The sequence below is a fragment of the Hyalella azteca genome, unplaced genomic scaffold (genome assembly GCF_000764305.2).
Source record: "Hyalella azteca isolate HAZT.00-mixed unplaced genomic scaffold, Hazt_2.0.2 contig7050, whole genome shotgun sequence".
Classification (NCBI taxonomy): domain Eukaryota; kingdom Metazoa; phylum Arthropoda; class Malacostraca; order Amphipoda; family Hyalellidae; genus Hyalella; species Hyalella azteca.
The window spans coordinates 65,235-80,922 of NW_025937185.1; the positions used below are offsets into that span (position 1 = coordinate 65,235).

Genomic DNA, 15,688 nt, shown 5'->3' on the forward strand with positions numbered 1-15,688 from the left:
TTTCCCTGAAGAGGTTTCATATATGCACCATGAACCTACAGGCTTCCGACGTCGAAACTGACACCTTATTTCACCGAAATATACAGCTATGAAACTGACCAACCAGTCATTCTGACTCAAAATATAAAATTTACATTGATAAGACAAGCCCCCCACCACTCGATTGCTGTTTCATTGAAGACGAAAACCTTCCATTAACCCAATCAACTGCAACGAACGATTCACTCGTTACAAATCAGATAAATAAAGGGATAGCAATTACTGTGAAACTAAAGCACATAAAAAAATTAAGTTTTTATGTAACTTTTATTAGTACTCGAAAGGTGAACTTCCACTTCAGTTATGATTCTAGAAAATTTCAGAGTATCCTTCTAATTAAGAGTGAATTTCACCAAAAACTAACCATCTTAAAACTTTTTCGATGGGAATTTGCGCTCTCACGTAGCACGGTAATACACAGCCACGACGTTCGACGTAACAATTACCTAGTTAACCTCGACGTTCGCTGATAGACAAGGAATACACTCGCATCAATTTGGGTATATATTGTACTAGAAAAAAGCGATAGGAGGCTAGGCAGTGTCCATGCTCTCATCAGTGGACGATGGAGTTTTCTTCACGGTCTCGGACACGATCTCAATTTTCTTGACGTTGGAGCTGAGCACCGCAGTGGAGCCACGCTTGTAGTTATACTTACCAAGCCTGTTAGATAGATAATAAACATGTATTGTGCTTGTAATATAAAATTAAATTTCAATATTTCAGTCTACTATTGTTGACTATAACCGGTGTTAATGATTATGAATAATAGATAACGTAATCATCCGATGCAGGTGAACTTGAACGATATTAGTTTCCCGAGATAACCAACATCGGATTTTCAAGTCAAGACAGTTCCTAATTGTGAATCATTCCTTGTATCAACGAAACTAGTACCATTAACGGATGTCATCAACGGTTTAAACTAAAGACTGCGCCAGCACAGTAGTATTAAAGGCGTAACTAGCATTCATCCAGCATAAAAGAGAATTATTGACACGAAAATTTCAACCATTAACAGTCGAATCATCAAAAATTGGATAAATAAAACCTGAGACATGTCACCTTATAATATTGTTTACATAAGAGTAATACTACAATTCAGTAATGAAAAATTTTCAGCTTCTGATAAAAATCCTGATGCCCTTCTTCATCTGATACATCCTTACATAATTCCTTCAACTCCGAATAACCATACAGGTGCGGCAAAGATCTCGTCTTGCTGGCATTTATCTATTAAATTTTCTTTTGCATGGGTACCTCACATCATCCTCAAGTCTTCCAAACAGATTATGGCAAATGCCTCTTGGTTCTGACCTCTTTCCCTTGATGTTGGCAACCTCATATGGCCTGACATGAGTGGCACCGTCACGTGTGATGACGCACATATCAACGTTCGAGCCAGAAAAGAGGTCGTTGAAAATACCGGCAGCAATGGCATCGCGAACCATCAGCTTTGCTTCCTCCAACTGTAAAATATTATCATTTCAGTCGATATCGATAGTGGTAAAAGACTATCGCCACGCATCAATGTGGATTTTAAATAGTAATAGATGAACTAATTTAAGCAGCAATTTAATTAGATTTTTTTAAATAAAAGGTACACAAAAATAGCTTGATTCTCGCATCATTCCACAGCGAAGTTCTCATAGCAGATACTGGAAAGTGGTCGAGAATCAAGTGAAGCAAGTATATTTATATCTAGATTTAAAAGCACCTTATTAAGGAAGTTTAATTATTGACAGGACCTCCAAGTCGGGCTTCCAGCGAGTCTCGAAGACGGACATGGCGGCCAGTGAACCTGATCCCATCACTTGGTATGGTCCATAGTCAGAGCTGCCGTGGGGATGAATGCTGTACAGGGCTGGTCCATACTTGTCAACACCACCCAACACCAGCGCAGCACCCACATGTCCCTGCAGCACAACAAGCAGGTATTACACAGCGCTGAGCAACGAAAACAATGGCTACTTGAAACACCATGATCAGGTGTAACTCAACAGTCACTAGTAACACTACCTTCACTGGTAATGCAACAGTTACTGGTAATGCAAACGTCACTGGTAATGCAACAGTCAATGGTAACAATGGTCCATAGACATGGAAAGCAAGGACAACAGTAAATCAAGTTATAAGCAAGAGCTGACCTGATACCGGAAGAGCATCTGCGAGAGCATCCTATTGGCGGTCCTGACCAGCACCTGCCGCCCTGTGTTCAGCCTGTGCAGCTCAAGCTGACTTGACATCAGCTGGGTGGTCATTTCCAAGTCTGCTGCTGTGCCTAAGAAATAAAATTTGCTATTGAAATAAAAGTACCTACCATATGTTATTATGTAGTAATTATGTTATTGTTATCAGGTTCACAATTTAACATTCTTACATTTTAGAAAACAGTTCCAATAAAGTTGAATAATCATAGTGGGTGGAACTAAACTGAGATTTAATGATACAATTGATTTAATGAAAAAAATTTCTTATTTAGCAACATAAGAAATTCAAGGAAGTAATGAGAATTGAACATTATTCAATTGTCACCAATGTTTCCATGCTTCTAAATATCATTTGACTAAAGCATATCACCACTCACCAGCACCACAACAATAGATGTTTGGTTGCATGTAATGAATTTTGTCACAGTTTTTATCAGCAATGAGGTCTCCAGAAGTGGCGCGGGTATCTGCACCCAACACAACGCCCTCTTTGTAGACCACACCCACAATTGTTGTTCCTGTCTTCACAGCCGTGGGCATTTGTATCCCACGAGACACAAGCATGTTATTCCTGAAATGACATTTTCATTAATACTACAAGGCACTGACATTATTATTTGTTGCATACATTCAATAATTTATGGTGAACCAAGTAGGTACAAATCAAGAGCTTCTCTATCTTTATCATATTTGCTAAATAATTCAACAAACAAATTGGCAATTTGGTCTTTGCTAATGAAATTATAGTGGCTAGCTGTCTCATTGACCAGTTAACAGGAGCTAATTCTGGAGAAGCAATCTAAACATAAACATTTACAGTGGTACACAGATCCAATTTGACTAAAGTGCCTGAAAAAAAATCTTGAAGCAGCTGCAAGACTTATCTTCAAGATCTTTCTTTGATACCTTCTGAAATTGATACCTACTACTGCACTATTGAACATTTACAATTAGATGGGAGATAATTCATCCAGCAAGAGTCTCATGGCTCCACAAAAGGTAGGAAAGCTCTAATTGTTGCTTGGGAAGTGAATTTATTGCATGCCTGGTTTCAGGTCAACCAGTCCAACATAGTACAAGTACCTATCTGGTAACTTTTTGCCCCCTCTCAAACTTCACCACCTCACATTTCACCAAAATAAATAGAAGACAGACATCTGAAATAAAAGCCTGACATTGTATGTCTCTTTAGCATCACCATGCTCAACATCCTAGTTGATACAGGGGTAAGCTAGCACCAAAGATGAAGCAAGCCAAATCTGGAAAATCTGTCATGGGCGGAATTAAAAAAAATTACAGGTAAAAAACTTATTTTAATGGTGATTTTCAGAAAATTATGAGCATTAACGTGCCATTTATCTTATTTCCACAAAATAAATTAGGCAAAGGCCGTAGAAACTGATGAAATGGTCTGCAAGCACAATTGTGGCTTTAGAAGCCAAGAGGTGGCTTCTAAAGCAATATTGCAGTTTGAGAATAGCAAATTGAGAAAAATTATACTTCTTGATGAAATATCAAGGCTGGCAATATCACTCAATTTTTTGATTTGGCAGGCAGGTATATGAAGAATTGAAAATATCCTACTTATGGATGAAATCTTGCAGCTCCGAAATGACTAATTTATTATAGTATACCTATGTGGAAACTTGTGATCCAATAGTGTAGTTTCATTACCAATTAAATAAGAGATAATTCATCTAGCATGGTCTCGTGGCTGCAAAAATACTAAGAAAGCTCTAGTTGCTGCTCAAATAGTAGATATATTCCATGCCAGCCAGGTCATAAGTCCTGTATTTAGGTTTGATCAAAACTACCACAACATGTGCAGTAGTACAGTACATACGGTAGGTACTTTGATTGAATAATATTTCAATTCCATGGTTCAGTTACAACTCTGCCATAGAGCATTTACTTTTCAAGTTTCAGTCATTTTATCTTGAACTACAATGGTAACGCTTGATATATGTACTTAAAACATTTGGAGTTTTCCAAATAATTTCAGATTCACAAGATTGCTGCTGGCTGAATTACCTCCTATCTAATTCAGGCCAATTGTTAACAAAAGTCTACAATCAGGCCACAACTCCCACAAGATTCCAAATGTAGAGAAAGTTTGTCACGTTGGAGCCAGGCATGGAATATATCTACTTGGCGAGCGGCGACTGGATCTTTCAAGTCGTGGTTTCATAGGTTTGCCAGCCATGATTCCATTTCTTTGAGCCTTTAATTCCATATCTTGGCCATAAAAGCCATTAATTTCATATCTTGGCCATGAAAAGCCATTTACAAGCTGCAAACTTATTTACTAAGTCTCATGCACGTGTTACGTACCCTAAATCTCTGAAAATTTAAAAGCAAAGAATAATCCACAAAACTTCATATCTTTATAGAAAACTGGAATTGTATTAACTTTAATTGTATTAACTTGTGACTTAACTTAATTCTAGATTCTACAAACTGACGATGGAGCTGGACTCCGAAATGTTTTCTATAAAGATATGAATTTGTGTGGACTATTTTTTGCTTTTGAATTCTTTGTTAACTTGCGATTTAAGCAAATAAGTGATATCAATTCCCAAATCTCTAACTTTACCCTAAAAGCAGTCAAACAGTAACACTAACATTTGTCTTCACTTAGTGGCAACTGGACATGTGATAATGCAGTTTGACTGCTCTGACATGACCATAACTATGCAATCTTCAAATAAATGTTCTGGGTTGACTTGCTATATTACGTTCAGCAGGAATCAGGATATTTTGGCAGGATTGTTAAAGTACTGCAGATTGTGCAAGTTGAAAATTTGTGGAACCACAATTTTTTCAATCAAACAAAAATTACATGACATTAGAGCTGCAAGATATCATACCTACTAAAATTCTATGATATCAGAGCCATGATAGTTCAGAAAAAAGTAGGACTTTTCCAGCCCTGGACTTGGGAGGCTTGAAGCCAGGAAATTTTATTCATAAGAAAGAAAATTTTCATTTGATACAAACTGTGCACCACTGTCAATTTTGAATGTAGGACAGAAGTTTCTTGAAATTGCAGTTAAAAATGATCATATCACAGGCAACAGGTCAAGAAAAGTCCTACTTTTTTTAAATATTATGGCTCTACCATCAGATAATTTCAGTAGGTAGAGTGAACACACCACATTCCAACACCTTAACCACATTTATTGAATTCTTCAAGTGTGATTTAAACCTTCAATAGGCAAAATTTGCAAAAAATTCATATAAATAAATATATTGTATAATACTTCTTACTTTCTTGAAATGGTTTCTGAAATTTTAATTTCTGGATATTTCAATGCTTGCCTGCTAATGGGTTAAGGATGTGGCAAAAAAATTACTATAAATAGATCACCGTATCCACAACTTGATTTCTGATTGGTTTACGTCACTATATGATTTGAAATGACTCAAAACACCACATTATGCACCAGCAATGATGAAATGTCATAAACTGTTGACATATTTATTAAAAGGCCTTTAGAATTCAAATCTTCAAAATTTCTGAATTCTGAGACTGTGTGTGACTGAATGCGGCATATTGTGAGACTTATTCCGACAGCTCTTCAAAATTGCAATTCGTAATTCCGACACCCTGTGTCATAATTAGTTTTTATGTGTCTAAAACCATCTCTCACATCAATCATCTATTCATTTATTTACCACTTGAAATCAGCAAATACATGTATACTTGAAGGATTTTTAATATATTCAGACTTATTTAAAAGTCTCAAACCATAATATTCTTGCTACACAAACAGTTTATCACCATTTAGTAAAGCAAGGTCAACTATCAACTTTCATACACGTTTTGATGTTCTCACTAGCTGACTTGGGACTTTCGCTCTGCAGATCTCAACATTTTCCGCTAGACCTAGTGTTTTGCAGGAATTTGGCGCGCAATAGTATGATGTCACTATTTCAACCATCTATGCATGCATGGAAATAATACCAAGCTTAATATGAAGGAAAAGGTTGTGGGGTGTCAGAATTACCCAGTGTTGGAATATGGTGCATTTACCCTATGAAATCTTGTGGCTCTACTGTCTTGTATTTTTGATCGATTGAAAAAATAGTGGTTTGCACTTTGCAAACATGTCATTTCATAAAATTTTCATGTTTTGTTGATGATCACACATAGTTGCTGTCATGTCAGAGCAGTCAGACTGCATAACACATGTTCAGCTTACAGTTGTTGTTGCCCAGCGCCCAATCCCGGAGTCACTGGTCTAGCCAAATTTTATTATTGCCATTTGACTGTTTTAGCCCTGGTAAAATTAGAGATTTGGGGTAACACATGCACGGTGCATGCCTGCATGGACTTAGTAAGTAATTTTGCAGCTCATAAATGGCTTTTCATATCCAAGATATGAAATTCACGGCTCAAAAAAATGGAATCATGAATTGAAGAAAAGGAATCCTGGCTGGCAAAACCATAAAACCACGGCTCGAAAAATTCAGTCACGGCTCGCCAAGTAGATATATTCCATGCCTGACAGAGAGTGACAGGCAATCTAAAAAATTGCAGGTAAAATAAAAGAAACAGGTTAACAGCTTACTTTACCAACAATTTTTTAAAATCACCCCTGAGAGCTGAAACTAGGGTAAACGCACCATATTCCAACACTGTGGGTAATTCCAATACCCCTCAACTTTTTCCCTTTATATTAAGCTTGCCTTAGCTTGGTCTTAAGTTCCATGCATCATGCATGTGTAGATGGTTGAAATAGTGATGCCATACTATTGCGTGCCAGATTTCCGGATTTCCACAAAACACTAGGTCTAGCGGGAAAATGTCAAGATCAGCAAAGCAAAAGTCCAAGTCAGCTAGTGAGAACATCGAAACGCGTATCAAAGTTGATAGTTGGCATTGCTTTACTAAATAGTGATAAACTGTTTGTATAGAAAGAATATTATGGTTAAAGACTTTTAAATAAGTCTGTGAATATATTAGAAATCCTTCAAGAATTCTTGTATTTGCTGATTTCAAGTTGTAATTAAATTAATAGATGATTGATTAAAAAGACGGTTTTAGACACGTAAAAAACTAATTCCGACACACGATACGGTGTTGGAATTAGGCTATGATGCGCAGCTGTGGCCCAGGGTGTTGTGTTCTGACACAGCTCACACAGGGTGTCAGAATTATGAATTATGATTTTGAAGCACTGTCGGAATTAGTCTCACAATATGCCACATTTACCTCATCACACACAGAGTTGGAATTCAGCAATTTTGTAAATTTGAATTCTAAAGGCTTTCAAATAAATATGGCAACAGTTTGTGATGTTTCATCATTGCTGGCACCATGGCACATAGTGTAGTGTTTTGTGAGACTGTGAGTGATGTAAACCAATCAGAACTCGAGTTGCCCACATGCCAATACGGTGATCTATTTTTAAATTATAGCCATTTATTTCTTGCCAAGTCCTTAAGGTGTTGAAATATAGTGTGTTTACTCTATTGCTTTTACCCCTGATTTCAGGAAAATTCTGCCCAATATTCCAAACGGACTGGTCAAAAGTTCAATGTCATTTGTAAGATTTAAACTTTGAAATTGAATGCATCATAGGATTTGTTATGGCAGCTTAATTTTACACTAAAGTTAGTTAACGCCTAACAGTATAATTAGGCATAGTGGCAAACAGTATGGAATTCTGTATAGGTAATATATTCTCATGTCAATATAAGAAAACATATCAAAATACCAACCATACCACCGCGTTACACCACCTTCCACTGCAATGAAAATTGACGAACTGAGCTCATTTGAAAATCGCGCGTGGTTTGAAATCCAATCCGTTGTTGCCAACGACTAATCAAGTTAACTTGTCGTTTATCTGTAGGCTATCGGACACATTTTTGCAATGAATACGTTTTAAAATAAAAAAAAAACACATTCAGCTTCGTAAAAAATTCTCACGATTGGACATCACCCACAAAGTTTTCGATTTCACACAAAAGCTCAATGGGTTAGTCCAGTCGTAAATGAGACTTTCGTTATTCCCTTCCTACCCCCCCCCCTGCTGAGCCGGACCGGGCGATGCTCTTGCAAACCCATAAGTACTCACAATAATTCCCTGCCACCATGAATTTTCAGTAGGTATGAAATCTCGCGGCTCGAATGTCATAAATTTTTGTTTGATTGAAAAATCGCAGTTTGCACTTCACAAACATGTCATTTCATAAAATTTTTAACTTCTGCAATCCGCATTGCTTTACCGTTCCTGCCAAAATATCCGGCAAAAAAAACGTAAACATCGTAATGTAAACAAAACCACTAAACATTTTGTTGAAGATCGCACATAGTTGCGATCATGTCAAAGCGGTCAGAGTTCAGACTACATTAACACGTGTTCAAATTACAGTAAAGACAAATTTTGTTGTTGCTGTTTGACTGTTTTAGGGTAAAATTAGAGATTTGGGGGTAACACGTGCATGGACTTTGTAAATAAATTCCCACCTTGTAAATGGCTTTTCATGGCCAAGATATGGAATTCATGGCTCAAAGAAATGGAATCACAGCTCGCAAATCCATAAAACGACGGCTCAAAAAATTCAGTCGCGGCTCGCCAAGTATTCCAATTCCAATATTCCAATTTCCATGCCTGTATAAGATATGAACTTTGAAATTTAATGCATCATTCATACTACCTAACCTCATAGGTAATCATATTAAATCTGAAATTTTTAATGAAATAGCTACATAGCCTAGTAAGCCTACCTAGATTATGAATCAGAAAGCTTTTAGTAGACCAACGCCAATCACCCCCAATGGTGTCAGTGACAGTCAGTCAGTCAGTGCTCTTGTTGTGGCAGCTTAATAGGCAGTAAAGTTAGTTGATGCTTAACACTAACAGTATAATTAGGTAGGTACTCTACAATTTTTATGGCAGTGATACAAATACATACTGATCAACTGACAGCATATTTGCAGTGCAATTTTTCAACATTTCTCCATGCTCCAGTACCAGCAGTTTATCGACAATAAGATAAATTTCAACTTTTACCTTGCCAGGTTATCGAATTGAAATCCTGTGTGGACTTCATCGATGTCTTCGTCCTTCGTCATTGTGCTTAGTTTATACAAACGCTACTAGACGTAGACAGATTAGACACCGAAGTACGCAAGTTGCAAGCGGCAAGTTGGCAACGATACGGCAGGAGAAGCGGTTTGCAATGACAACACGATGAACTTTAGCTCCAGACAAGAAGCTACTTGCGTGAGTGCGCCGAAAAACCAGTCAATTTTTTAAACACCTCTAGATTGTCTCAATAAATTAAACAATTTCGAATTATTATAAAATGAAGAAAAATTATTTCAACCGCGTAATATTCTTTCCAATCATATAATTGGCAAACAATGCCCTTCAATATTCATGCTGTACACGAAAAAACAAGTTCATTTCTTAAACACCTCTAGATTGTCTCAATAAATTAAACAATTTCGAATTATTATAAAATGAAGAAAAATTATTTCAACCGCGTAATATACTTTTCAATCATATAATTGGCAAACAATGACCTTCCATATTCATGCTGTATACGAAAAAACAAGTTCATTTCTACCATGATTGTTACTATCTGTTCATTTTTAATTAACATTATTTTGATATAAACCAATTTTATTCAGATCACAATTAAATCTGATTAATAAAATAATACTGAGACACGAATGCATTACAGCTACTAGCCTAGGATTTATAATCGCACGCATATATAAGTTGGAAAGGCGACAGGCCTATTCCTCAATTCCGAAGATACTATACTATAGTTTACGTCCTAATACATAGCTATAAAATGAATCATTTTGATTTTATCTTAACTTCATTCATTCAATTTAGATTTTTTCTAGTTTTTTCTCTAATGCAGCCCATTATTATGAACAAAATTACTTAAAGCCACAAGTCTGCTCCATATAGGCGGTCACAACGGATACTGACTCCGTCTTCAGCGGTCGTAGCTCTCTCTCCTGGGTCTGGCGTTCCTCTTTCTAGTGTTCCACTGTTTTACATACTTTATTTTCCTCATACAATCATATGGGCATTATAATTCAGGAGTTTGTTCTTATTCCGCATTTTTGTGACTTTTACTATTGTGCAAAAAATAAGTGGGTGTTTGTACCACTTTAATGCAACCGTTCCGAAATTATTCAATGGATATCTATGTGCTAACCAAGAATTATGCTTTAATAATATAGTAAGTGAAGGACTCTAACTTCTAAGCCTGAATCCGTAAGATTTTAAATGAAATTCCCGCTACTTCCAGGTTGTTATTAAAAGAATATTGCTTATTTTGATTATATTTCCTCGTGTATAATCTGACAGATTTTTTAACACCCGAATTTTTAGTTGCTTTCTGGACCTTGTCCAGAAAGCTTGTTAAGCTTAATTCAATATCATCGTAGCACCCAAGATCATCAGAATGATGTTGAAAATGTCATCATCCTCTCTAAAAACGGCAGAAGTTAAAATTTTGCATCTTATTTCCGCTGTGATATATGTCACCGGTGAGTTCATCAGCACATAGCGTGAGTAGCTAAAACAACTTCAGCTAGAATGAATATCTAGTTGAACTTGAAGTTATGGTTAGCAGTATTTCACTTCGGTGGTGCATAAAATTCGCATAGCATTTATAAATAAATAGATTCGTAGCTATCTCTTCAATCTATTCATAAAATATTACTTTACGTCGTTATTAAACAAAATATTCTTCATATCTTGACCACCATTCAACTTTAAGTTTACTGCAGTATATTTGTAGATATACTTGGATGGAAATATAGGTTTTGGGCAAGTGGTAACCGAAAACTAAAAACTTTAGCTTTAATTGATTAATCGTTACTAGCTGTGACGATTAACCTAATTGATTAATCGTAACGAAAGAGCACTTAAATTTCAACTTAATTATATTACTGTAACAATTTCTGATGTAGTTCAGTAGTTTTGTGAGATGACATCAGTTAAAGATAATTGTTCTTTACGACATGCGTATCATAAAAAAATTCAAGGCAATGTCAAGAAAAATACGTTCCTGCTATTGAAAATAGAATTGTATTATGGAGGTAATTTCACTCGTCTTTCCCAGCGCAATGCAAGTAAGCTTTTTATTCACATGCAGTAACGCTTGATGAGAAAAACTTCGCAAGATTTTTTTATCTAAAGACGATGGACTCGTGTGTGGGTTACGATGAAGGTTCTTCTCCACGTTTGAAAAATAATAGTTATACTTGTACGTTGACATTTTTTGTGGGCCTTTGAAGACAGATTTTACTACTTAACGAACATGACATAATTTAATTAATGTTTTAATAATTTCCTATGTAGTGCAATATTTGCCACACCCTTAAATTTATTGGGGTCTGTGCCAGAAGGCTAGAGTAGCTCGTGAAATTGAGCGTTTGGCTTTCATTGAAAGGCATTTAATTTAAAGAAATAAGGTTCAAATTTACTTTTTTTACAGCAATCGAAATATTTATACAACACTCCAAATTAAGTTCGAATAAATTTCGTCATTCATTTTGAGGATTTTACTGTGTAACTTCAAAATTCTTTTCTCCAGTTTGGATAAACGTATTAAATGACAAAATTCAATTTGGAAAATGTTGAACGACCAAATTTGCTTCGAATACTCAAACCTCAAACCATGAAATCAAAATTCATGCAGAAAACCATTTATAAAAGTTATCAAATTTTTTAAAAGCGGAAACCTTGCCCTCAATGACTTATAGGTGTACAAATATTCGGGACTAGATTAAAATTAAACTATCCCATCATGAAATTTTGATTTCGATGAAATTCCCATTCATAATGTGAATGAAAAATAAATAAATAGTTTATTCTCAAAAATAAAATGAATAATATATTTTCATATATGATTATGAATAATAATTTATTCCCAAAAATGAAATAAAACCCTTCGTTGCCATTCGACAAATTATAAAAATTTTCCTCTGCCACTTTTATCAAGAAGTTCTTTTCTCACACAGGTCAAAACATCTCGCTCATGGAGCCAGTTACCCAAGACGACAACCAAACTATAGCCGAGGCCTGCCAGTCCAGATCTATGCTGGACGCATGTCTGTCGCATGCGATGTCCAGCACTCCAGCGCTCCAGACGCTGCCCTACACGAGCATCCAGCTGGACCAGATGTGCCAGTGAGTCCAGTTACCCTAAAATTATACCCATTGATGATTTACGAAAAGCTTGATTTTTTAAGATGGAATCAATGCATTTAATAATATTAAAAACGTTACATCGAATTCTCAAACGTAAAATAATTTTTAAAGAATGTGAAAATATTTTCAACCTTAGTAAAAGATGATGCCGTTGCAGTTAACCATTTGCTCAGGGAGTGAATCTTTCTGCACATTTTTTCATCCCTTTGATATTACGGCTTACGTTCGTTTTGATATTTATATGCTATATACAGCTAAAAACTCAGTTGATTATCAGAATCAAAATGAAAGAAATATTATAGAAATAGCAGATTTATTTTTGGCTGTTAGAAATCTATCAATACTACTTTGCATTGGTAGTATTAGTAGATTTCATGCATAGAACAGTGTTCCAATACAGAATTTTGCGTTAGAGTAGAACTATTTAATTACCTACATGTGTTGGTACCAGCTTGAACCATTCTTTTCACAAATACGCACAGACGAATATTTTCACAGGTACAGTAATATTATTGAGACGATTAATTTAGCGTCAATCTAAAATGAAACTCCAGAACTAACAAATCATGAAGGAACAACAAATCAACAAATGAACTCCAACAAACTCCCGAACAAATCAACAAATGAACTAAGATAGCATGAAGGAATGATTTCTTAGAAGCTCATCGAGTTCCTACGTTGATATGCCCTCAAAAATAACAATAATTAGGTTAACTTCTGATTGAATAATGTCGATTTAAAAATAAGTTGCATAAGATATGTGGCCAATATGAACATCCCTTAAGCTCTTCAATCAAATATAAAATTAGAAAAACCATTATCTAAAGAGCAGCTATGAAATTTGTAAAAATCATTATGTCTGAAAGAAAGGTTGTTTTTAAAGGATGAAGTGAGCCAAGCTCGACCATTTCAGGCGATTAACTGAGCTCGGATCACTTCATATTGAGTGAGGAAGCGTGATAGCGAAATGCATTAAAAGATTTAATTGCAAGGGGAGCAAAATAGGCAGCTTCTTAATTGAAGTTTGTTGAAATTTTCCTAGAATGATTTCAAATTTATGATATACAAGCTTATATAAGTGACTGTTCAGAGAAATATTCGAGGGCAAATAAATAAATAAATGTCCTGGATTAATTAAAAAATTTTCCACGTGAGATTAAAATTACCGATACGCTGTGATGCTGCACATTGAAAAGTTATTTTTATAGTCTGTCAAAACCTTCCTTGCATCAATATCAGAACATTATTGGATTGATAATTACTTCAATAGAAAGTCCAGGTTATTTATTATTATTCCAGGGTAATTATTACCAGTCCAGGTTTAATTATTATTAGTCCATGGTTAATTATTACTACCAAAATACGCCTGTCATATTTCCATGATGGATCTTACAAATGTCTTGAAAATAAAATATGTTTCAGTGGCCTCTCGTTCATATATTAACTAACTTTTTTCATGACTTTTATTAGCATGTTATTATATGAATACGATTTCATCTTTAAATTACTTCTAAGTAAACTCGATTTTCACTCTATATATTAGCATCTTCATAAACGCAATTTCCATAAATTTTAATGAGCATGTTCACTGACACGATTTCCACAATTCTATTAGCATGTTCGTGGGTACTATTTCCGCGACTTATTTTCATGGACTAGTTTAAAATTTTATTGGCTCTATTTTAGCGCGTTTGAAGAGACAGTTTCTGTTCAGTGACCCAGGGACATAATAATAATGTTTCCACTATGGGTGATAAAATGTTACTAGGGATACTTAGTATCCCTAGTAAATGTTTCGGGCGTAGCAGCCCCAGGCCACGCAAGAGCGCCTCCTCCATAGTTGAACTATACGTATAAGGTTGCCCACTAGAAATTCCGTCTTTCAGTTCAGCTTTCCCATGACGGATTTCCCATCATTCCCATGACGGATTGGTTAACTGGTTTGATCGCATTTCGGCGATTGGTTAATGCCTGTGACGTCACTGAGATCAGTGACGTCACAGGCGAACATCAAACTACATCCGCAAAATTAAGCTTCTCGTGGGTCAACCTTATACTAGTTCAACTTCAACCGTGGCCTCCTCAGTATTCCGCTGCCCTTAGACCAGGACAGGCAAGTCGTCTTCGCCGCCGAAGTCCCGAGTGCCAAGCCCACGCAGCGGACACAATTTCCCTCTACCTACGCAGCGCGTTCATGGACACAATTTCCCTGTACCCACGCAGCGCGTTCATGGACACAATTTCCCTGTACCCACGCAGCGCGTTCATGGACACAATTTCCCTGTACCCACGCAGCGCGTTCACGGACACACTATCCCTGTTCCCACGCAGCGCGTTCATGGACACAATATCCCTGTTTCCACGCAGCGCGTTCATGGACACAATATCCCTGTTCCCACGCAGCGCGTTCATGGACACAAAATCCCTGTTCCCACGCAGCGCGTTCACGGACACAATTTCCCTTTACCCACGCAGCGCGTTCACGGACACAATATCCCTGTTCCCACGCAGCGCGTTCATGGACACAATATCCCTGTTCCCACGCAGCGCGTTCACGGACTCAATATCCCTGTTCCCACGCAGCGCGTTCACGGACACAATTTCCCTGTACCCACGCAGCGTTTTCATAGACACAATATCCCTGTACCCACGCAGCGCGTTCATGGACACAATATCCCTGTTCCCACGCAGCGCGTTCACGGACACAACTTCCCTGTACCCACGCAGCGTTTTCATAGACACAATATCCCTGTACCCACGCAGCGCGTTCACGGACACAATATCCCTGTACCCATGTTCTGCGACGTTAAGAATCGGCGACAGGCCTACGGCCTACTAAACGCTGAAACCGCTATTATATTATGATCACACTATCCCTGTTCCCACGCACCAAGTTCACGGGCACAATATCCCAGTTCCTACGCAGCGCGTTCACGGACATAATATCCCTGTTCCCGCTTAGCGTATGCATAGTCACAATATCCCAGTTCACGCATTGCGTGCACGGACACAATATTCCTGTTCCAGCACAGCGCATGCATAGTTACAATAACCCTGTTCACGCAGTGCGTGCACGACCACAATATCCCAGTTCACGCATTGCGTGCACGGACACAATATCCCTGTTCCAGCGCAGCGTATGCATAGTCACAATATCCCTGTTCACGCAGTGCGTGCACGGACACAATATCCCTGTTCCAGCGCAGCGTATGCATAGTCACAATATCCCTGTTCACGCAGTGCGTGCAC

At 37.1% G+C, this 15,688-nt stretch overlaps 1 protein-coding gene across 1 annotated transcript; it reads right to left on the bottom strand.

Moving 5' to 3' along the window:
* Positions 1 to 532: 532 nt before the first annotated feature.
* Positions 533 to 9,449, bottom strand: LOC108664821 (proteasome subunit beta type-7). The gene is made up of 6 exons (XM_018151515.2): positions 9,272 to 9,449; positions 2,627 to 2,820; positions 2,187 to 2,320; positions 1,788 to 1,955; positions 1,357 to 1,508; positions 533 to 702 (listed from the first exon to the last, which is right to left on the bottom strand). The coding sequence occupies exons 1-6, from the start codon at positions 9,331 to 9,333 to the stop codon at positions 573 to 575; spliced, it is 840 nt and encodes a 279-aa protein (XP_018007004.1). The 5' UTR covers positions 9,334 to 9,449; the 3' UTR covers positions 533 to 572.
* Positions 9,450 to 15,688: the final 6,239 nt, after the last annotated feature.